The sequence below is a fragment of the Rana temporaria genome, chromosome 2, assembly GCF_905171775.1.
Source record: "Rana temporaria chromosome 2, aRanTem1.1, whole genome shotgun sequence".
Classification (NCBI taxonomy): domain Eukaryota; kingdom Metazoa; phylum Chordata; class Amphibia; order Anura; family Ranidae; genus Rana; species Rana temporaria.
In genome coordinates this window covers 54107845-54132787 of record NC_053490.1, presented here as the reverse complement: position 1 = coordinate 54132787, position 24943 = coordinate 54107845, and the positions used below count along the sequence as shown (strand labels likewise).

General features: G+C 45.4%; 1 protein-coding gene across 1 annotated transcript in view; it reads right to left on the bottom strand.

Moving 5' to 3' along the window:
• Nucleotides 1–24943, bottom strand: part of ARHGAP42 (Rho GTPase activating protein 42) — a 520987-nt gene that overhangs the window by 131975 nt on the left and 364069 nt on the right. The window contains exon 6 of the mRNA XM_040340188.1: nt 17059–17169. Within this exon, the coding sequence (XP_040196122.1) occupies nt 17059–17169 (111 nt within the window). The remainder of the gene's footprint in view (nt 1–17058; nt 17170–24943) is intronic.

Below are 24943 nucleotides of genomic sequence, written 5' to 3'. Positions count from 1 at the left end.
GGTATTCTTTGCAATCACGTGCAGGAAAAAAAAAATGCTTTTTTGCTTGCACATGATTGGATGATAGATGTCAGCAAAGCTTCTGCTCATTTACTAAGCTCTGGAGCAACTGCACTAGAAGAATGCAACTGCCTTTAGTAAATCAACCCCACTGTGTTCGTTCAGAAAAGAATGGGGGCCTGTAAATGTCATACTTACTGGTCCCTTCCCCTGCTCTCAATTCTGAAACATCCCCCTTTTTGCCTGCAGCAGCAGCCAGCTGGCTGGAGAGGAGAGGAGGGAAGCCAGTGGCTCGCGGGGAAGGGGGGGGGGTTCAGGGGGAATCTGCACCACCAGGATGATTAAGGTGTGCCCAGGCACACCTGGCACACCCTGTGCGCACACCTATGTTTACTGCATATACAGACTGATTTTACTGTTGTGCCACTGTTGAACGCGGGTAGCCGAGCATTGCCGACAATACACGAGTGTCAGAGTGCTCTGACACTCGTGTATTGTGGGCAATGCTCGGCTACCCCCGCTGACGTCCTGTACGTCCAGGACGTGAGCGCGGAACTTGCCGAGACTGCCCGACTATACCCGAGTGTACTGCGCTCGTATAGGTCGGCGCAGTGTTCAAAACTCGGCGCGGGAAACGAGCGAGGACGCCGCAGAAGGACACCGGACCTGCCGAAGAGGACACCGGACCCGCCGCAGAAGGACACCCGAAGCCGCAGAAGGACACCCGAAGCCGCAGAAGGACACCCGAAGCCGCAGAAGGACGCCGGACCCGCCGAAGAGGACATCCGAAGCCGCAGAAGGACGCTGGACCCGACGAGGCCACCGATGGACGCCGCGCAAGACACCAAAACTGTAAGTACAAAAAAACTTTAGGGGTGCGCGGTATACACGGGAGCGCGTTATACCGCGATAAATATGGTAATTCAGTTGGCTATAGATTTAACAAAATCAATGCACATACTCAAATGTGCATTGATATCAGCCTCCCTCCCTGCACAGCAGTGGCGGCTGGTCGGTTGGTCACCAGCCCTGCACTTACCCCATCTAGGTCGCAAGCAGTGCTTCCTTCGGGTGGCAGACGGCATCTCCTCCTCCTGGTGCTTTATGGCGCCTTTCCCTGCATCTCCTCCTAGGCGCCCAATAGGATCGTTTCTCCTCTTGGCCGATCAGGTGAAGGGTCTCAGGACCCGCTTCCTGATTGGCCGGGAGGAGAATCAGTAAGACAATAGTGAATATTAGTAAAAACATTCAGGAGCAACCACAATTGAAAGCGCTTATCGGGACAGTCTTGAAAGGACAGTCAAATAATTTAAATGTTCAATGAGATAAAAGCAGCCAATTTAATAATAACATATGATTGGATTCATTTGATATCGTCACACAACTGGTTGGGCTCTGTGCCCCAAGCCCACACTTGTTTGAAGCCTATTAGAGCCTCTGGCTCTAATCATGTGCTTCTAAAAAAAAAAAAACATTGGAATCCATGGACCAGATTCGGTAAGAGTTAGGCCGACCTAACTCGGAATTTGCGCTGTCCTAAGTTTAAGTGTATTCTCAAACAGAGATACACTTAAACCTATCTAAGATAGGACGGCTTGCGCCCTCCTATCTTAGGGTGTAATATTTAGGCTGACCGCTAGGTGGCGCTTCCATTGCGGTCGGCGTAGAATATGTAAATCACTAGATACGCCTATTCACGAACGTACGCCCGGCCGACGCTGTACAGATACACCGTTTACGTAACGCATTATCAGGCCTAAAGTTATTCCATCAAATAGCTGGAATAGTAATGTTAAGTATGGCCGTCGTTCCCGCGCCGAAATTCGGAAATTTTACATTGTTTGCGTAAGTTGTCCGTGAATAGGGATTTACGTCATTTACGTCCACGTCGAAACCAATAGGCCTGTGCGGCATACGTTGCCGCAATGCACACTGGGATATGTAGGCGGACGGCGCATGCGCCGTTCCAAAAAAACGTCAATCACGTCAGGTCAAACAAAACTAACATTAAACACGCCCCCTCAGCCTATTTTGAATTAGGCGCCCTTACGCCCGCTTTAGGTTACGCTGCCGTAACTTAGCAGGCAAGTACTATGTGAATCATGTACTTGCCTCGCTAACTTACGGCGACGTAGTGTAAACACGATACACTACGCTGCTGCAAAGTTAGGACGGGCTATGTGAATCTAGCCCCATGTGTCTGGCATATGTAGATTAGGGGGCCAGACGCATGGATTAGGGGGGCGGCGCACCTGCATTTTGGGCCACCACTGCTGTACAGTAAAGCTCAACTGGGAGAGGGCGAGGCAGTAGTAGCAGCCAACCAAGGTCTGCGGCTGTGCAATATGCTGATAGAAGGAGAGAGGGGTGAGCAGAGTCCCAATCACTAGGGGCAGCACAGTGGTGCAGTGAGTAGCACTTTCACCTAGCAGCAAAAGGTTCGCTGGTTCGAATCCCAACCACGACACCATCTGCCTGGAGTTTGCATGTTCTCCCTGTGTCTGCGTGGGTTTCCTCCGGGTACTCCGGTTTCCTCCCACACTCCAAAGACATGCTGGTAGCTAAATTGGATCTCATCCAAATTGGCCCAGTATATATGTATGACTGTGTGTCCCTAGCGTGTCATGATCCTACGGGGTAAAAATGACCGCACCAACCAAGCAGATACTGGCTGGAAAAAGCGCCCAGAGGCGATTCAGTTCGCATGCATTGCGCTATACAAGTCATTCATTCATTCACTGAGCTGCTGTTCTTTTACTGTCCAATCGGATAACAGTTTTTTTTTCTTTCAGCTGTGCTGCTGTTCTTTTACTGTCCAATCAGATAACAGTTTTTTTTTCTTTCAGCTGTGCTGTCGTAGTGAAGGTCTGTGGCCTTGCTATGCTGTTGGCAGGGGGGGCTGCATCATGAAGATTGGCTGGACAGAAATACAAATCCTTTCCCAGGTAAAACATTTCCTATATTTGGATTTCAACTTTGTATTCAGCTTCTTACCTGAAGTTTAGTTTTAGAAAAGAAAAAGAGATGTTTATTTTTTAATGGATGATATGCTGATCTGGAAATAATGAGAAACTACTGTGATATTATGCATCCTGCTCATGAACAAAAAACACCTGTTAGTAATTAAAACCACAATTGCCGCAATTACATCCCGTTACATCTAACCGTAGAAGAGAAAGCGAAAAGTTGTGTGCGGCTCCACGGCTAGAATTAACAATTGACAAGTGTTCAAATCCCCATCTCAAGACGCTATTTTCTACTTTACACTAATCCAAAGTGCCTAGGGCGATACTAACCGTTCTATCAAAGAGATTTCACTCATGCTTTATAAAGCTGATATTTTGTATATGACACAGAAAATCAATGCTGTATAAATGTCGTTCATTTTATTCCTGAACTGCACAATGCTGCCAGTTTATATGGAGAGACAAAAGCGATGCGAGCCCAACAATCAGCCGCCAGTTACATTCTGCGACATGATTGGAACAGGAGGGGTTGCCATCTAGGATTTTCATCACATTGTTTTCTTTTATTGGTTGAATTAGATGGGCTTGTGTCTTTTTTCAACCAAACTATTTATGTAACTATGTTATGCTTAAAATGTCCACAATCTGGCCTATTGTTACCTTCCATCTGCCGTTTGGTACTACAAATATGCGATTTCTGAACAGTTACATAGTTACATAGTTACATAGTTACATAGTTAGTCAGGTTGAAAAAAGACACAAGTCCATCCAGTTCAACCACAAAAAAAATAAACAAACAAAATAAAAAACACAATACAATCCCATACACCCAACTCCATACCCACAGTTGATCCAGAGGAAGGCAAAAAACCCCAGCAGAGCATGATCCAATTTGCTACAGCAGGGGAAAAAATTCCTTCCTGATCCCCCGAGAGGCAATTGGATTTACCCTGGATCAACTTTACCTACAAATCTTAGTACTCAGTTATTTTATGTACATTTAGGAAAGAATCCAGGCCTTTCTTAAAGCAATCTACTGAGCTGGCCAGAACCACCTCTGGAGGGAGTCTGTTCCACATTTTCACAGCTCTTACTGTGAAGAAACCTTTCCGTATTTGGAGGTGAAATCTCTTTTCCTCTAGACGTAAAGAGTGCCCCCTTGTCCTCAGTGTTGACCGTAAAGTGAATAACTCAACACCAAGTACACTGTATGGACCTCTTATATATTTGTACATGTTGATCATATCCCCCCTAATTCTCCTCTTCTCAAGAGTGAATAGATTTAGTTCTTCTAATCTTTCCTCATAGCTGAGCTCCTCCATGCCTCTTATCAGTTTGGTTGCTCTTCTCTGCACTTTCTCCAGTTCTCCGATATCCTTTTTGAGAACTGGTGCCCAAAACTGAACTGCATATTCCAGATGAGGTCTTACTAATGATTTGTACAGGGGCAAAATTATATCTCTGTCTCTGGAGTCCATACCTCTCTTAATACAAGAAAGGACTTTGCTCGCTTTGGAAACCGCAGCTTGGCATTGCATGCCATTATTGAGCTTATGATCAACTAAAACCCCCAGATCCTTCAGTGTAAACGTAATCCCTGGAATTCATAAAGAGTGTCGTAGATTCTCCTTAGAAATCAATCTCATGGTAATGCGACAAATGGCCATAACTGGGAACTTGCTGGAATTGACCCGGCAATGCTGGGATTTTGCTTCCGGTTAACGGTGTCTTGTCAAGCTAGTTCCCCTATAGTATAGATATGGTTCCCTGCTTGACTGCGCAGGCGCAGACGAAGCCCACGGAAATCTCCGAACCTGATCAGCTGTTCTTCAGGTGTACATGGCGCATGCGCGGCATCCAGCCTCATTCCTTACCATCCCCATGGACTTGGAGGATGTTATAGAAAGAGCCAAGAGGCTGAGTGAGCGACTGGCCACTTGCAGCAAATTCCACGTCGCCCTGGACCTGTTGCTACACCTGAAAACAGCTGATCATGTTCGGAGATTTCCGCTGGCTCGGACTGCGCCGTCAAGGGGGGAACCATACCGATAGGAGGAACCATATCGGCAGATCACTGGCTCATTACGGGAACCGGTATATCTCCAAGAATTCCAAGTGCGGCATGTGGGATGTCATTTGGAGTCACCCACATTGTGTCCTTAATTCATCTGATGCTGTGTGGGAGCAATGTGAGTGTGGCAGGGGCGAGTTGCCCCCAGGGAAGGAGCATATACAGTATGTGCAGCTGCCACTCCTAGGCTTTTTAGTCTGCAGGAGCAGGGACATGAAAAACTGAAGATGACAGTTAAGTCGCACACCATAGGTAAGTGCATGTATGTGTATGCAGCTTATATACACACACTGGGGGTTATTTACGAAAGGCAAATCCACTTTGCACTACACAAAGCGCCGATCCGCCCTATAGGCTCACTATGCAAGGCGCTTAGGGCCTCGCAAAGTTGCGAAGGACCCCCAAATTACTAGAGACCCCGCCTGGTGAGAAGTCATTTTCGCCCCCTCACCACGCTTCTCAACACGCTGGCTGCATGGGAGAAGAGGTAACAAGTCAGCACCCCCCGCTTCTCAATTTAATGTAAGATGTCATTTCCGACAGCAGAACACACCCTCCCCCCGCTTCTTAACTTTCTTTAATGTGACATGTCACTGTCATCAGTGCCCCCCGCTTCTCATTTTTAATGTGCCATGTCATTTTGCTTAGGGCCCCAGGGAGGTCAGGATCGGCACTGACTACACGTGCAAAGTGCACTTGAAATTGCCCTAAAAGTGCTCTTGGAAGTGCAGTCGCTGTAAATCTGAGGGGTAGATCTGAAATGAGGGGAAGCTCTTCTGATTTTATTACCCAATCATGTGCAAGCTAAAATGCTGTTTTTTTTATTTTCCTTGCATTTCCCCATCGGATCTACAGCGACTGCAATTTCAAGTGCAAAGTAGATTTGCCTTTAACCCCCACTATGTACACTATCAATACCCCCCCCCCCCCCGTCCCCCGCCACCCTGGAGCTGCTGCCCGAACCCCGCCACCCTGTAGCCTCTGCCCAGACCCTGCTAACCTGGAGCTGCTGCCCAGACCCTGCACCCGCCACCCTGGAGCTGCTGCCCAGACCCCGCACCCGCTAACCTGGAGCCGATACCCGGACCCCATTGTACTGGATGACACCCCCCATCTATCTGGATCTATCTATCCAGGTAAGTGCCGGACCCACTGGCAGATGCGCGCACTTGGGGAGGGTGTTAGTGCCACGCCGCCAGGGGGAGGTTGCTGGCCGCCGCCCAGAACCTAGCCAGCCGCCACTGACCTAGACACTGAATTGTGTTTAAGGAATTACACTTCTAAGCTTATGCAGCACTAGTAAGCATGATGCACTTATGAGTAACTAGCACTATGTCTGCTTTTAATGTAAGGATAGAATTACAATCTATACATAGAAAGATTTTTTTTGTTTTGTTTTTCACAGCATTATATATCTGGATGAGAACAGCTATATTGTGCTCAATTTGCCCCAGCCTTGTCCCGTATATTTCCAATTACCTATTGCCGGCAACCTTGGCCAAGCCTGAGCATTGCAAGCTGAAGCATCTCACATCAATATATTTCTCTAGCCCTTATCATAAAACCATCTCTCATCTGAAATGAAGAGTGATCAGCAAATGTGACTATAGCAGAACGCTCCGAGTCTTTCATTTGCTGAGTCTACTTTCTGTATGCAATGCCCTCTAATCCGCTCCAAACACCAACAAAGAAACCCCTACTGCTGTGATTACTGTGGATTAAAAGGCAGTGTGCGGCGGCACGGGTGAAAAAAATCAATATTTCATGCATGGCGATGCTGTGCAGAACTTGCCAAGTTTAGACTGGAGCACAATGGCTCATTGACAGATCTAAGAAATATAGGGCTGAAAAGTGAAGTATGCCTGGTTTGTCCTTCACTCTACAGAACTCTCTTATTTCTCTTCCTATTACTTCTTTTTTTTAGCCCTGTAGAGAGCTTATGCCTTTAGTCAGTCTGGGTAATACAGATAATACTCACAGAATAATCCAAGGAGGTTTATTATTGGCTATTTTATCCTTATTTACATTTTTTTTTTAAAGGGACGTCCACTCAGCAAGTCTTAAAAATCCAATTGAGGTAGAGACCTAAATATGAATCATGTATGTGCCTCGGTGTCCAGTCTTCTGTTATGCATTATCTTTAACCACTTCCATACAGGGCACTTACGCACCTTCCCGCCCAAGCCAATTTTCAGCTTTCAGCACTGTCGCACTTTGAATGGCAATTGCGCGGTCATGCTACACTGTACCTAAACAAAATGGGCGTCCTTTTTTCCCCACAAATAGAGCTTTCTTTTGTTGTTATTTGATCACCTCTGCGATTTTATTTTTTTGCGCAACAACTAAAAAAAGACCGAAAATGTTGAAAACAAATTACGTTTTTATTTTTTTCTGTAAATTTTTTTGTAAATAAGTAAGTTTTCTCTTTCAATTACGGGCACTGATATGGTGGCACTGATGGGCACAGATGAGATGGCACTGATGGACATCGACGAGGTAGTACTGACGGGCACAGATGAGGTGGCACTGATTGGCGGCGCTGGTATGCGGCACTGATAGGCACTCATATGCGGCACTGATAGGCACTCATAGGCGGCACTGATGGGCACACATAGGTGGCACTGATGGGCACACATAGGCGGCACTGATGGGCGGCACTGGGCACTCATAGGCGGCACAGATGGGCACTGTGGGGTGGCACTTATGGGTGGCACAGATGGGCACTGTGGGGTGGCACTGATGGGCACTGTGGGGTGGCACTGATGGACACTGTGGGGTGGCACTGATGGACACTGTGGGGCGACACTGATTTACTTATGTTGCCAGTCAGTGCCCATTTGTGGGCACTGATTGGCATCTTTTTTTTTGCAACTTTTTTTTTTTCCCCAGGGGGCGCGCAGCGGCTCAGAATCCTGAGGACGTCATATGACGTCCAGTCAGGATTCTACAACCACTTTGCCGCCGTCAATCTGTCATTGGCGGGCGGCAAGTGGTTAAAGTGAACCTGTTTTTAAGATAACAAAAGGAAAACACAGCCACCCTGTGAGAAAAAAAAGGTGTTAAAGCCGTTGTATGCCCTGGAAGAAAAAAAAAAAAAACCTGTAAGGCAAAAGCATAATGAGCTAGTATGCACCACATACTAGCTTATTATTAAATACTTTCCTTAGTACAGGGGTGCCCAACCTTTTGATGAGCGAGGGCCACTTAAGCAAATTGGTAACAGTGGTGTAGTGAGTAGCAGTCTCGCCTATCAGTAAAAAGGTTCGCTGGTTGGAATCCCGACCACGACACTACCTGCCTGGAGTTTGCATGTTCTCCCTGTGCCTGTGTGGGTTTCCTCCGGGTACTCCAGTTTCCTCCCACACTCCAAAGACATGCTGGTAGGTTAATTGGCTTCTGCCTAAATTGGCCCCCAGTATATAAATGTGAGTTAGGGACCATAGATTGTAAGCTCCTTGTGGGTAGGGACCGATGTGAATGTAGATTGTATATGTAAAGTGCTGTGTAAATTGATGGCGCTATATAAGTACCTAAATAATAATAATAACTGGTCGCGGGCCACAATGAGCAGAGTGGGAGGATGGCAGGTCTGTGTCCACGGATGCTTTACACGCAAGGCCACTTTCACACTTGTGCAACTTGTCCTGCAACTTGGGACTGCAAAGACGCAGGACGTGATTTCCAATGATAACCATTCAAATATGCGCGACTTCGAAACGTGCCGACTTCAAAGTAGTCCCTGTAGTACTTTGGCCCGACTTTGATGCGAGTTGAGGTCCGTAGACCTCAAGTTTACACAGGCATTCCAGAAATCGTGGTTAAAGTCATGTGACTTTTATATCGCTGCAGTGTGGAAGGGGCCTAAACCTTACCTGCAATTCATATACTGCACTATTTGGCCGTTAGCCAAATATCTCTGGTAAGATTCTTCACGATTGGTGTGTTGGTGCTTGTGGATGGTATTTTTGCCTACATGGTTTTCTTCATACAGCAATCCCTTTATTTTTAAATGTATGGACTTTTTAGCATCTGTTCTGGATCTTATGATTGGCAAATCCCTCCAGTGATTTTCCATATGTGTTTGCATGCCTATGTGATGTTTTATAAGACTAATTGCACCTTCTAAGGTTCTGAGAGACATTTATTATTTAAAGTGACAGCACTGCATTTTTTTTTATTTGTATGATTTATATGTATGGCCTACATTTTATACTAGCTGCTTTAATTTCTTTTTGTGTAAAAGAATATATCTAAATACTGTATATCATACTCATATTTTTTCCTGTATCCAGATAGGGAATGTAGTTGATTTAGCGGAATAAATCTTGGACATGCTTTATGAAATTAACCACTTCCCGTCCAGTCAATAGCATGTGGATGTCCGGGCATTGCCGATCCTGACCTCCCTGGGGCCCTAAGCAGGGATGGACTGGCCATAGGGACTACAGGGAGTTTCCCGGTGGGCCGATGGCTCAGTGGGCCGTTTTTTTAAAACAGAGATGCTGCTTGGAGGACTATTTGTAATGCCCTGGCAGCGCCCCAGTGTGAAAGCACTCAGGCTTTCCCACTGGGACTGCAGCGGAAGCGTTTTTCAGTCGCTTTACAGGCGCTATCTTTAGCCCAAAAGCGCCTAAAAAAACGCCACAGTGGTCCTACACTCACCCCCTCTCTAACACTCACTCTTTTTCTTACACTCACCTCTCTCTCTCTCTCTCTTTCTCTCTCTCATCCTCTCATGATATACAATAATGGATGTAGGGGCCTTTTGGTGGGCGTGATTTTTCGGGGGGGGGGGGGGGGGCAGCATTTTATTGAATTAAAGTGGGCCAGTCTGCATGAAGTCCAGGGCCAAATTCTTGTCCCAGTCCAGCCCTGGCCCTAAGCAAAATGACATGTCACATTAAAGTTGAGAACCGGGGGTGGGGGGGTGGGTGCTGCCGACATGACATCTTACATTAAAGTGAGAGCCAGCGAGTTGATTGGGGGCCCGAAAATTACTTCTCACCAGGCGGGGCCTCTAGTAATTTGGTGGGCCCTCCGCAGCTTTGCGGGGCCCTAAACGGCTTACATAGTGAGCCTATAGGGCGGATCGGCCCTGCGTCCGGGAAGTGGCTCTGTTATCCCGACTGGGCGTCATATGACGTCCAGCAGGATAACATGCCGGCGCACACCCCTGGGGGCGCGCAGCGCGGCAAGTGTGGCATGTCAGTCCGACACGCCGCATCTCCGATTGTGGTAAGGAGCCTCTGTCAGAGGCTTCTTACCACGTGATCAGCTGTGACCAATCACAGTTGATCATCGCGTGAACAAGGAAGTCCCGGTAGACGGCATTCCTCGGTTCGCACTGACAGGGAGAGCTGATCGGCAATAATCAGCACATTGATTATCAGCACAGCCCCCTCAGATGAGCCAATTACATGCCAATAAGTGCCCAGCAGTGTCCCCATAATAAAAGACTGCCAGTGCCCACCACAGTGCCAATCAGTGCCCACCACAGTGCCAATCAGTGCCTATTACAGTGCCAATAAGTGTCCAGCAGTATAACACCTGTGAATAACACATCAGTACCTCATCATCAGTCCTGCCCATCAGTGCCACCTGTCCGGGGAGCAGATCCAGGGTGGCGGGCTTCCTCTCTGGCTCCAGCGGCTTCCTCCCTGGCTCCATGCCAGGTATTTAATAGGATCGCCTGACGTTTTGGCCAATCGGGAAACAGGTCTCAGACCTGCTTCCTGATTGGCGGGGAGAAGATTTAGTGTGCAACTAGCGAAAATGAATTTGCTGTCATCACACAACTTGATCTTGAAAATGAATAAATAAGTAGATGTTAAACATTTATAAGTCGTGGAGGCTGTGTAAGTCTTTTTTTTAAATAAATAAAAAGCTGTATGAGCTTTAAAACTTTCCCCACTAACACTAAATATAAATTTGGGTCCCATCACCTGCCATTTCTTACATAAGGCTCATATTTGCCTTTTTATTCCATGAAGTGACCTCTGCCTGCAAGATGTGCTCTATTGAAGACCATATTCCTCATAATGATTATATAGTTGTAGACAGGAATACCAGTATGCTTGCACATTACAGTGTTCTATGGAATTGCTATACTGCAATTACCTTATGCAAAGAGTACTGGAGGCTGGTTTTAGACCGACAAATTAATTACAGAAATGTGGTCTAAAGCCTCCTATGATCCAGGCAATTTAGGATTTCAGGGCAACATTTTACATATAATTCTAGCACAAATATAGGACTGTCTTTAAAATAATAATCACAGATTAGATAACAGATAACACTATGAAAAGTCAGCTTCGTTGCTGATAGTTATGAAGACGTGGCAGACAGGAAGCCCACAGGAAGACACAATGATTTTCGAAAATAATAATCAAGACAAGACAGAGAGTAATCATGAGAATGCCAGTTATGAGCCCATGCTTTCGTACGTTATGCATTCTTTCAAGAATCATTGCATGCATTTTTTAAATATTGGTAGTGTAGCGGACCCCTGACTTGGTCCACAGATCTGATCCCAGGTTCTGATCCCTTGATGGAGCAAGCAGCCAAGCACTGGGTATTTTCAGCCAGATGCATAAAATCTCACTTAGTCCTCAGACAGTAATCAGGCAAATAGTGTCTTTATTTTTGTTATTTTTATTGTTTTGTAGAACTGGGATAGGGATTGGCGAGTTCTTTGGGATGCCCAGAACTAAACAACTTGAATGAGGAAACTATCTTAAAGCAGCTATACAAAATAAAGCAGAGTTTCCCTCCTCAAAAAGGTAGCGCATGGTTTCAACACAAGGGTTTTTTTCTTCTATAAAGGCCGTACACACAATCAGAAAATCGTATGGAAAAATACAGATTTGAAGCGATCGTACGATACTCTGATCATTAGTACACAGCTTTCGAGAGTCGATCACCACAGTTGATCCAAAATAATCCGATGGCACAAGCACGAAAATGTTTCGTACCTGATTGTACAATTTCCGTTTTAAGCGGAGGTTCACCCAAAAGTGAACCTCCGCTTTTCGGAACCCTCCCCCCTCTGGTGTCACATTTGACACCTTTCAGGGGGGAGGGGGGAGAAAATACCTGAATAAAACAGGTATTTGCACTCGCGCGTGCGCAGTAGGGAAGCGGGCAGTGAAGCCGCATCGATTCACTTCCCGATTCCCTTACAGAGGATGGCGGCGGGGGAAGCCAAGAGCTGAGCTACCGCTCGACTTCGGCAAGCGACTGGGACAGGTAAGTGTAAGTTAGCGGCTGCTGTATTTGTAGCTGCTGACTTTTAAAAAAACATTTTTCAGGTGAACCCCCGCTTTAATCAGTATAGTTGTCCAAAAATACAATATATCACTTCCAAATTTTTATATTGTCGTACGAGAATTTTCATTAGTAACCTCATTTAGTTTTGATATGAGACTAGTATGAATGCATGAAAAAAACAAAAAACAGATGATCATTCGTCTATTAATCTTATTGTGTATACCAGCCATAGAAAGTGAGTGGAAATCTGAGATTTCAAAAAGTTGTCACCAGAATAAGAAGTGAGGGTAAATCATTCAATGGGGGCGCCTGTTCCTGAAACAACTGTTGTAGGTGGAAGGGAGTTCTATTATTCCTAGGGTGGGGCTTTAACGGTAACAACTCATTAATTCAAAAGTACGTCTATTTAGACATATATTGTTTTGCCTATAGTGGGACGACATATACGCTTTGCGCACCTGCGTGACAACCTTGGGCTTGCTTGGAAGAGAGGGAGGTTTCCTGCCCGACTGTGTGCCCCTATTTTCCTCTTTAAGGGGCCTCTTGTGCCACTGCTTTGACGTCTGCCGGCTCTGTCATGAGTTCATACATATGGTGATGGGTATGATATATGTACTATGTAATTTCAATGTTCTCCTGTTATGTATAAAGACAATTCTTGCAATATTTTGAAACATGTCAATTTATGTTATATATAGTGCGAGTAAGTGAGAAAGTGAGAAACTTATATAGCACAACACATGCGAACTGAATCGCCTCTGGGCGACCCCACATGGACACTGGCCCCTGATGAAGGTACAAGGTCTCGAAACGCGTAGGGCCTGAATCAACCCCTGTGGACCAGTCAGACACCTACCTATGAACTTTGTTTTTAACATTTATATTTTTGTACTTATTGTATAATTAAACTTTTATTGTTATTATTACGCCTTTTGAATTAATGAGTTGTTACTGTTAAAGCCCCACCCTGGGGGATTCCTCTTTTTCCTATTATATATAGGGGTGTTGGTAACACACACAGGTTTTCCCTGTTGATGTTTTTTTGCGTTCTCGTTCCTAGTGCGTCTTCAGAAGAGAACGTGAAGAGAAATCTTCCCCGAGGATCATAGACAGCAAAATTTTTAGGCTTTACAAAAAATAAAGGTTTCGTCCACCCCAGCAGCTGCACTTAACACATGGCTGCTGGTATGTACTCAGAAGAATAGTGCCGATGCATTGAATCTGCCGCATTGACACTTTTTATTTCTATTTGGTTAGAAATGTATTAAAATGTCACAAGCAAAATTTTAATAAGTTCTTGCGCTGTGCTGAAAAAAAGTACTGCATGTTGTCCTTTTTTCAGAGCACGCCACCACGCTGTGCTGCCTTATAGGGAACACGGTTTATTTGCCTTTTACATATATATTAGGAAGAAAAGATCAACATATTTTTTTATGTAGAAGTCTGAACAGTGCAGAACAGTGACTTTGTTTTCCTTTTATCCAGTCTACGTCTATGGGTCATCCTGAACCCAAAAGGATTCATTAAGAAATACACAGCCTCTAGGTGGCTTATTATTACTAAATATTTCATCTCGGCACTTCAGCACGTGCATAGCTGATGTACATATAGCCACTAGCAGCGTCTATTTACAGCATTTGAATAAGAAACAACAAATAAGCAAATGTTCAGTTTTAAAAAAAAAGTTACACTCCGGTAATGATTACAGCAATTTAAAATGTAAACTCACTGAAAATGCATTAAAGGTAAACCAAGCTCTAAAAGCTGTCCCCGAATAAGCAAGCAGAGGGCAAAGAACTGTTCACCAGTATTGTCTGCGGTCACCCAGCAGCTGATATTTCTCCACTGCTGACCTTATCATGCCTTGATCTGCACTGTCTCTTTGTGGAGGCAGCCATCTTGCTAGAGACAGGGCTTTGCTTCCTCATATCAGAGCCTTCAGCAAGAAGTAAAATGAATGGCATGTAAGCAGGTGCAGTTAGCTAGTCTGCCACTAGGTGGTAGTGCTGGTAACAGGGAAAAGCACAATTAGGTGCAAGGTCCCTTTTAGTTAGTTGTAGTGATGTTATGTGTGTGTCAGTACCCATATAAATGCCAGGTTGGGAGGAACCTTAGTGCAGTTGGGGCATGGGAGCCAGAGATTGGACCATCAGGCAGATGTTGTGAACTAGTTGAGACCCTAGACAAGGCTGGAGGACAGGAAGAGTTAGAGACCTGCACCCAGAAGAGCTAGCTGTGGATATCCTGATTCTTATGGTGAAGGAGGCTAGAGCGAGCTATCCCCCTGAAGGATCTGGGAGAAGTGCACCCAAGCCAGAGGTAACTGCAATGATCCTGTCTCAGGAAGGCTACCTGTAGGGAGCAGCAAGCTGGATACTGACAGCTTAAGGCAAACCAGGAACCTCTAAGTGAGTACCGATGACCCCGGGAAGGGAAAGATTGAGTAAGAAAGTTGGCTTACTAAAGTGTACTCTTTGCTGCTTCCACATGTGACTGCTGTGGTTCATCCATTATATATGCCGAAATGCTGTCAAGTGACCTTGGATAGTATATCTATGTGATGTGACTAAAATGCCATCTTAAAAGAACATCAGTAAAGTGCAGCAAACCTAACATTTTTGTGTGAACATTCCATCCTTGGGATATAAAGGTCAATGGCCGGGAATGTCATGAGGAGGCCTCTTGCAAGGAGATGGGCACAAGATGGCGGAGGATTAAAATCTCAAGCAGGAGGGTTGTTGTTCTGGTAGAAAGAAGCAGGGCAAGGACTTGTACTCTTTGGCTTCAACACTCAATCATTTACAAGCCCCCTCACAGTGCAGATACACAGGAGTCCCTAGACTAGTGATGGCGAACCTTGGCTCCCCAGATGTTTTGGAACTACATTTCCCATGGTACCCAACTACACTGCAGAGTGCATGAGCATCATGGGAAATATAGTTCCAAAACATCTGGGGTGCCAAGGTTCGCCATCACTGCCCTAGACACAATCAGATACCAGGAAGTGCAGTGCAATTTTTCAGGAGGATTTCAAGACAAAGGGTATCTTTTAGAGATACAGTGAAATCAAGAGTAAGTAGTGGAGTATAAGCACGGGGTATAGGGGGGTGGGTGAGAAAGAGGCAGGTGGGGATAGGTAAGGGAGGGGCTGGGGGAGGTGGAGTACGAAGGGAATGAGTAAATATGGTAAAGTATAGTCCCATTGGGGAGGGAAATGTATTGTTTTTATTATGTATGTATCAATTAAAACTTAATAAAATATAAAGTAAAAAAATAAAAATAAAATCAGCCCTCCATCATGGAGCTGGTACTGGCCAGCCTACAGAAAGGGAGATCCTTTCAATTCATTTTTTTTTTTTTAACATATGTGAATAATAAAGACCAGCCTAATAAATAAATACATTTTGCAAAAAAAAAAAAAGGATAATACTTAGGATCAATTAACATGTTAAAGTGGAATTTCAGGTAAATCCTAAATACTTTTAAGAATGCTCCTCCCCACTCTTAACACCTGTTTTGACGAACTTACGTCATAATGATCAATCTACTATTATCAGCCCATTCTGGTCACATCTTCCCCCGTGTCAGCCAGCACTGGCTGTAGGGAAGAGTAGAGAAAAGACTTGACAATGGCAGGGAGTGGTGGCATCACCCATAGGCTCCTATGGCCCATCCGTTGTCAGAAAGGGGAGCTGGATCATTTGACTGGAGTGGTGCCGCCTGAAAATAGGTAAGTATACAGATCTTTCTTACAGAGGTTAGTCAGGATAGGTGTTAGGAAGGGGAGGGAGCATTTTTAAGAGTAGCTAGGTCTTGACCGGAATTCTCCTTTTAATAGAAAATGTTCACTTTTTGAGTTCAGGTGCACTTTAAAGTAACCCTTACCTTTGACCTTACAGGACAAAATAAAAGGGTTACATAAATGACTTTTTTCTGGCACCTGTGCTGCTATGTTTGCCCCTGGAAGCAGGGAACGTTGCTTTGTGTAAGCATTAAACCGACATGTTGGAGCTTACATAGGACTATGAAATCCTTCCCTGCCCACATGTGATAGCGCTGGGCCAACCACAGGGCACTAGGGCTATCACATGGTGGAAGGCGAGCCATTCAACCAATACCAAGAATTTTGGGTATTCCACTGAACGATGAAGGTGGGAGAGCAAACAAAGGGTGAGTATATGTATATGCTGTTGAGGAGGGATAAAGTTAAAGCGGATGTCCGCGAAAAAAAAAAAGATAAAGTCAGCAGCTACAAATATTGCAGCTGCTGACTTTTAATATCGGCACACTTACCTGTCCTGGAGTCTAGCGCCGTCCGCAGCAGAGGACGAGCGATCGCTCGTCACTCTGCTGCCCCCCCGCCATCCTCGGTGAGGGAACCAGGAAGTGAAGCACTTCGGCTTCACTGCCCGGTTCCCTATGGCGCATGCGCGAGTTGCACTGCGCCTGCTGATTGGCTCCCGCTGTGCTCTGGGAGTCGAGTGTTCCCAGAGCACAACAGGGGGGGGGGAGATGATGTCCTGCCCGCAGTCTGCCCGCAGACTGTGGCCGGAAGTGGGTGCAAATACCTGTCTTTAGAGGTATCTGCACCCCCCTCCCCCTGAAAGGTGTCAAATGTGACACCGGAGAGGGGAGGGTTCCGATCAGCAGGAGTTCCACTTTAGGGTGAAGCTCCGCTTTAAGTGATGCTCTTACTTTGCCCTGAGAAAGTTTAAATTTAGGATAATAGAAATATTTTATAATAATTATACTTACAGGCTCAACAAATTCAAATTTCTTCTTTTCTTGTACCTCTTGCACTTTAAAGATATACTCCAGGGAAGCATTGTAGAAGTTCTGGTGCTCTCTGTCAATTAGGGAGTCAGCCTACGACAAAAACAAATGAAGGCAATTTGTGGTGAATGTAAGATTTTGTACTTCAGTCCGCTCTCGACATAACAAACACCACTCTCGGCGCGCTACTCAAGTCAATAGTTGATTCCTATTACTTATTTCATTCCTGTGTTTTCTCGATGTCATGAAATAAAAGGGCAAAGAGATGGAAATACAAGATGCAAGGCGTCCTACAAAACTAGTAGATTCAGCAAAGGCTTAAATGTTCAATCAATCTGATTCACTTAAATTCAGCTGACTTTGTACAAAAAAGCATGATAGCAATAGAAATTTTACACAAAGGCATGGCTCTGACTTGTATTGGGGAGAAGGGCTGGAGTGAGCAGGGAATTGTTAAACCAACGTCAGGTTTCATTTTTTTACACAAGCAGTCACCACTGTCTCTGGCCCATTGCTTACATGGTCAGGAATTCTTGGCTGCATAGGCAAAGGGGTGGGGGTAACATGGAAGTATGGTCATTGGCAATATTTGGGCAATGATATTGACCAGATCTGGACATTTTGTTAATGATGTCATTATGATCCCTACAATAAAAGCCACAAAACTTCAAAGCAGTCACTCTAGGAAAGAGTGCTACTACTACCATTATATATGACTCTGGGTAGAGTGTGGTGCTACTATTAAAGCTAAGAATAGTGATAAATAATAAATCCACGTAAAAAAGAATAGTCAATCAACTCCAAATGTCTGTGATTGTTGTAAATAATTAAAGTGGTTTTTAACGTTTTTTTTTTTTTTGTATAAAAACAAACATGCCTACACTTACCTGCTCTGTGCAATAGTTTTGCACAGAGAAGCCCCGATCCTCTTATTCTGAGGTCCCCCGTAGGTGCTCCAGGCCCCTCCTCTTCATCAGTTGACCCCAGGGAAAGCTGGTATCCCTGAGGGCACCTGTGCATGCTCATTCCCGAGTCCCACTGTTGTGTCCATTGGCACAGACAGTGGGACTCGGACCCACCCCCCGCTCCCGTGTCACCGGATTTGATTGACAGCAGTGGGGGCCAATCACTTCTGCTGCTATTCATTTGTCCAATAAAGAGACAGTCACAGGAGCCCTGTGCTCATGCACATCGCTGGATCAGATGGATTTAGGTAAGGAAAAGGGGGGATATGGGGGCCAGCTGGAGCACAGAAGGTTTTTCACCTTAATGCATAGAATACATTAAGGTGAAAAACCTTAAAGTGGATGTAAACCCACTTTTATATTTTTTAATTAAGGCTTGCACCTTGTACAGGATAGGATTTCATGTCATCTGTGCCCAGTCTTGCCACGCAGAGTTATTCCAGCTCTGAGAAATCCTCTTATCTTTTTTCAGTGAGATAAAAACAGACACAGTCAGTTCTTCCCCCTTGCTGTGAGTGACAGGTGATTTACATATCTCAAGCACAAGCCTGAGAGAGGCATTTTGTGTCCTTTCTTCTACAGCTCTCCCAGGATTGGCTGCTCCACACCTCAGCATGATTGGGCATACTGAAGTCATGTGGAGACTCTTCTGGGTTTTGACTGGATGTTAGTGATCATAGCAGAAGTTCAGTGTAAGAAATACACAGAAGAAAATATATGTTGACAAGGGGAGTGTAGAGGAGGGCGGGATAGTCTACTGACATCGAGATTCCACAAACTGAGCTCTGGACAACAGACCCACCCACAGAATCTGCAGTTTTCTGGGTCTCATAACAGACATTAAAGACCAGTGTCACTACTGCTGCTTGCACATCCCAAGATGAAGTCATGTGATTTGATGACGCACTATGTTGGGAGGAGCCAGAGACATCACGCCGATAACCCAAAACTGTGCAGGTGGCAATTATGTTGAAGGTTATCCATAATAAATGCCTGGATACTGATGTGCATCAGTATTAGAGCACAATATATACGTTAAGTACATTATAATTTTTAATAAAAATACAGTTACCCATACGGAGAGCACTATATATATATATATATATTTTTTTTTTTTCGAGAGAGATTCCTACACATATATCGTGGTATTGTGGAGGATGGAAGTGGATTGAGAACATCAGTGGAGAGGAGAAAGGCAGAACAACCTTGGCAAAGGAGGCCCATGAGACCTGACATTTTTCCCTGCCCCTTCTTTCATGTAGCTGATGCCTTATTTTGGGGGACCTTCGGAGGGTTCAGTGTGTTTTTTTTTTTGTTTTTTTTTAATAGACACCAGGTAGCAAATGCAACAATTTTTTCTTTGTAAATGTCATAGATTTAAAAATGCACCCGGCAAAATGGAATGTTTTGCAATGTTACATGTTCCCCAGCACAGTCCCCCCCTTTCTATCCCCTCCCCCATTTTTGACAACCCTTTGCCTATAAGCCAAGACAATTTGACTAGACAGACTTGGCTCCCATTGATTTCAGTGGGGTTCAGGTTCAACATCTAAACTTCTTTGAAGTTACCGATATCTGCTGGAAGCCAACCAAGGGCAGTATGGATCATCACTAGCTCCAAACACGTGTCAAATGCAGGAAAATAACGCCCATCAGCATGAGCCCTAAAAGTGCTAAACTCCAAGAAAACAGCTGCATGCACAGATTAAATGCAAATGGAATCTGTTCTATCTGCCAAACAAAATCAATTTTTGTCCATCTAGTTCTGAGATTTACAAAGCACAGTCACACAGATCAGCTCTGTCTGTTACAGCTTGAGACCTGACTTTTCTCAGGTGCAGTTAGGCAACAACTACAGGTCTTGTTACTTCCCCAGGCTGTGACTGGACAGTGAAAGGAGAACCAACAGAATGATGAGCTCATCTCTCTGTCACTCTGCTATGCCCTCCTATCAGCATGTCTCTTTTTAACACATGAGTACTGCAGCATAATTGATTGGTTCCATGTGCTGCTTTTTCCTCTCTCAGTCTGAGCTCGCTGGGAACGGCAAATGGTTAATACCAAGTCCAATTCAGTACACTGCTTGCATTTAAAAATGACATTTAACTATACACAGTGTTATTGAATACAGAGCTGCATTCATTTTTATATCTGCCTGGAGTTCAGATTTAAATCTTTACTTGTATGATATAACACACATCTCCAGGTGCCTAAATGCCTGGTCAAATTTCTTATACAGTTTCCCATTCCCCAAATTCAGGAATGCTGTGCTATGTAAAGCATGGCCTACCCCTCTGCAGCCTGAAACTTACTATGGACCAATAGGATAAACGTGGCAGTGATGGGTCAGTAGTGAAGAGCAAAAGGTGGGAGGTGTGGGGTCCAGCTTAATACTCTGAGTATAATAAGCACAGCTCCCAACTGTCACTGATTTTGAGGGACTGTCCCTGAGTTTTGAACAATGTCCCTCTTTCCTCCTCATTTGTCCCTCATTTCGGTCTGATCTATATAGTTATATATAAAATGCACTTCTTATCTTTTAAAGGGTGTTTCCCAGAGCTAAACCTTTCATCCAATTTTTAAATTGCTGCATTTGTGAATTTTAAAAGCAAATATAAAGGAAAAGTACCGTAGTGGTAAAAAAAAGATTTAAATAACCTTTTTTGGGTTAATTCTTCTTTAAGGTGTGTGGCAGGGGGCGTGTCCTATGCCTACATTTGTTTGCTAGTAGGTGTCCCTCAGTCCTATCTCAAAATGTTGGGAGGTATGTAATAAGGGTGCCTGTAGTTCTTAAGCTGGCCATAGATGGATCAAAATTTGACTGGTTCAGCCGGGAAAGGACAAATTTTCATCCATCTAAGGCCATTTCTGTTCCAGAGAAGATGGCCTAATGAATTGGCTTGTTGAAAAATGTTCCTACAGCGCTGCAACGCTGATCAGTGTATACTGACAGCACATTGGAAGGAAGGAGATCCAATGTACTATTGTATTCTGACAGTGGGAGGGATTCCACCATCCACCTTGCTTGTATTGATGGGGGAACCTGTTTGTTTTTATGAGAAAAAAAAAAACAATCCATGTATGGCCAGCCTTAAAGCGGAGGTTCACCCTTTAAAACATTTTTTGACACTACACAAAGTCGCGCCATCCTACCGACACAAGGCCGGTGTTTTTTTTTTTTTGTCAGCACATACCTGTTAATCCCGATTTTCACCTCACGGCGATCCCGCGGGAGTGGGCGTTCCCAAGCACTGCCTGTGATTGACAGGCTTCTGAACGGCGCATACTGCGCGTCACAGGTTGCCGACAGAACCCGAACGTCGGTGCGCAGGCGCCGTATAGAGCCGCACCGGCGTTCGGGTTTTTCCGGCAACCTGTGACGCGCAGTATGCGCCGTTCGGAAGCCTGTCAATCACAGGCAGTGCTTGGAAACGCCCACTCCCGCGGGATCGCCGTGAGCTGAAAATCGGGATTAACAGGTATGTGCTGACAAAAAAAAAAAAAACACCGGCCTTGTGTCGGTAGGATGGCGCGACTTTGTGTAGTGTCAAAAAATGTTTTAAAGGGTGAACATCCGCTTTAAGCCGGCCATACATAGATCGAAATTCGGCCGGTTCAGCAGGGACCAGCCAAATTTTGATCCATGTATGGGCACCCTGTTTGTGCACAAGTCAATCCATTGATCGACTTGTGTACAACCAGATTGTTAGGGTTTTTCCTGAATGATTAGTGCTGTAGGCCCGTGGTTCTCAACCCTGTCCTCAAGTACCCCAAACAGGCCATGTTTGCAGGTTTTCCGTTATCTTGCACAGGTGCTTTAAATCAGAGTCAATGGTTTGGTATGTTGGACAGCTATTTTATCTAAGAGAAATTCCCAAAATGGCGTTGAGGACAGGGTTGAGAACCACTGCTGTAGGCTATAAGCCAGTAATCATTGGCCCAGATTCAAGAAGCTATTGCGCCCGCGCAACCATAGGTTGTGCGGCGCAATAGCTGTTTTGCTCCCGCGTAGCGAATGCCCCTGATTCAGGAACATCGCTACGCGGACTGCAGCCTAGGATATGACAGACATAAGCCTCCTTATGCCTTCATATCTCAGGCTGCATTCTTGCGTTGGCCGCTAGGGGGCGCGGCCATTGTGATCGGCGTATAGTATGCAAATTGCATACTACCACCGATTCACAAAAGTTGCGCGGGCCCTGCGCACGCAAGGTACGGAGTTTCCGTACGGCGACTTTAGCGCAAGGCTGCTCCTGCTAATAGTAGGAGCAGCCAATGCTAAAGTATAGCCACCCTTCCCGCTCGTGAAATTTAAATTTCACGTCGTTTACGTAAGTGATTCGTGAATGGCGCTGGACGCCATTCACGTTCACTTAGAAGCAAATGACGTCCTTGCGACGTCATTTGCCGCAATGCACGTCGGGAAAGTTTCCCGACGGAGCATGCGCTGTTCGCTCGGCGCGGGAGCGCGCCTAATTTAAATGATTCCCGCCCCCGGCGGGATCATTTACATTAGGCGCCCTTACGCCGGGCTAATTAGCATAGCGCCCGCGCAATTTACGGAGCTACTGCTCCGTGAATCGCAGGCAAATCGAAATATTTGCGTGGGCGCAGAGCAAAAATCGTTGCCCTTTGCCCACGCAAATATTGCGCGGATCTACCTGAATCTGGGCCATTGTGTTTTGCCAGTAGAAGGCTCTCTGCGGGCAGAACACAGCAACGTTATGGGAGGGATTCCCCCATCAACACTAAATGTACTGATGGGAGAATCCCACGGTGGAAGCAAAGAAAATTGTCTAATCTATGGCCTGCTTTAGATGACTGTTCACACTATGAGACATAGGGGGAGATTTACTAAAACTGGTGCACACAGAATCTGGTTCAGCTGTGCATAGAAACCAATCAGCTTCTAACTTCAGCTTGTTCAATCAAGCCTTGACAATAAGCCCTCGTTCACATCGGCCCGATTTGACATGTCAAATCGCATGCCAAATCGCAGCCTATTGAAGGCAACACCACTGTCCCAATCAGTGCAACGCCAACTTTGCGCCGCCAAACCAATTTTTCCTGCACTACTTTTGGTGACTTCAATAGACATCTTTGCATGAACCTGCATAGATGTCTTTCAAATCGCCCCCAAACGCGCACTGAGATGCAGGTTTGAAATTGTGCAAGTTCAGCTGAACATGATTTCAAACCGGCGTTCAGTGCAACGCTGTATCCTGGCCTAGGCCAATAAGGCCCAGGCCTAGGGCAGCACTTTGCAGGGGGGCAGCACGGAAATTGTCCCCACTGGCTTGTGCTACACTGTTGGTGTAACGCAAGCTGTTTCTACTTTTGACTGTCCTATCAGCCTGGACCACAAACCTTCCTCACTGTGCTTTATGTTTTTTGCTGTACCTTTAGCATAGTTACATCTTCTTAGTCCTCTCCATAAAATTATCAGAAATGTGTGCTTGAAGTAGAACTATAGGCAACACTTTTTTTTTTCATTTTGGATAGAGTAAGGGAGTGTTATAGCCCCTGTCAGTTTATTTTTATTGCCATCCCTGTCCCATTGCAGAGATTTCCCTTCACTTTCTGCCACATAGCTAAACAGGAAGTGAGAGGAAATCTATGCAAATTAAGGGAATCCATTTCCCCCCACCCAGGCATTGAGAACTAGTGTCCCCACTCGAAAATGTCAGGGTGGGTCTTAAACAGAAAGGGGTGTGGCCTTGACAGGAAGGGGGTGGGTCATACTTAAATTAGGGGGTGCACAAGTTTAGTCAGGCCTAGCTCAGCACAAAATCTAAATACAGCGCGGGTTCAGTGTGGATGAGGACCGCAATCTAAAAGCTGATTGGTTACCATGCACAGCTGCACCAGATTCTATGTGCACCAGTAAACCTTCCCCATATCTGAAATGTTGCAGTTGAGTGTTCATTTCTGCTTTTAGTAATCCAGTTCAATCCCTCGCCTCTACAAAGCCCTTCTCTAAGGCCTCGTACACACGACCGAACATGTCTGCTGAAACTGGTCCGCGGACCAGTTTCAGCAGACATGTTCGGTCGTGTGTAGGGCCGACCGGACAATTTTCCGGCCGCCCGGACAGGTTTCCAGCGGACAAATGTTTCTTAGCATGCTAAGAAACATGTCCGCTGGAAGCATGTCCGTCGGACATGTCCGATGGTCAGTACGACTCATCGGACATGTCCGCTGGCCCGAGAACCCGCGCATGGCGTGGAAGTGATTTGACGCATGCGTGGAAGCATTGAACTTCCGGGTTCACGCACGTCACCGCCACGTCACCGCGTCGTCCGTCCACGGGGAATTTGGTCTGATGGTGTGTACAGCCATCAGACCAAATGATCCCAGCGGACATGTCCGCTCGTCTGTACGAGGCCTTAAAGAACAATCACATTTTGGTGGTTGGACCGCCAAGTACTATCCGCCGTGGGAGGTAAAGACCCCACACTTTTACCACAAAGATCTGTCCCAATCAACTCAACCTCTGTTAATCCACTAAAACACATGAGCAACATATATTGAGTGATACTGAAAACTACAGAATGCTTTGCTGACCACCAAGAGTATCTAATCCCTATTGTTTACCTCTTTAGAAGCCTTTGGCTGGTGAGCTATGAAAAGCACGTCGTTTGTTTGTAAAACATTGGCCAAATTCAAAGACATCAACTTTACCAGATGGAGGGGGGACGCCACATTTCATTTACAAGTAGCATTTATTTTCTTTTAAACAAGAAAACACATGTGCTGTATTCCCTATGCACTGAGAAAATGGTTTCTCAAAAGCATCCATATGTATGTAAGTGAGGACAAGAGTTTTGTGTTTAATTAGGTGAAAATATCAATGCTCTGCCTGTACATCAATAACACCACGTCACACCCGTCAGGCCTCGTAC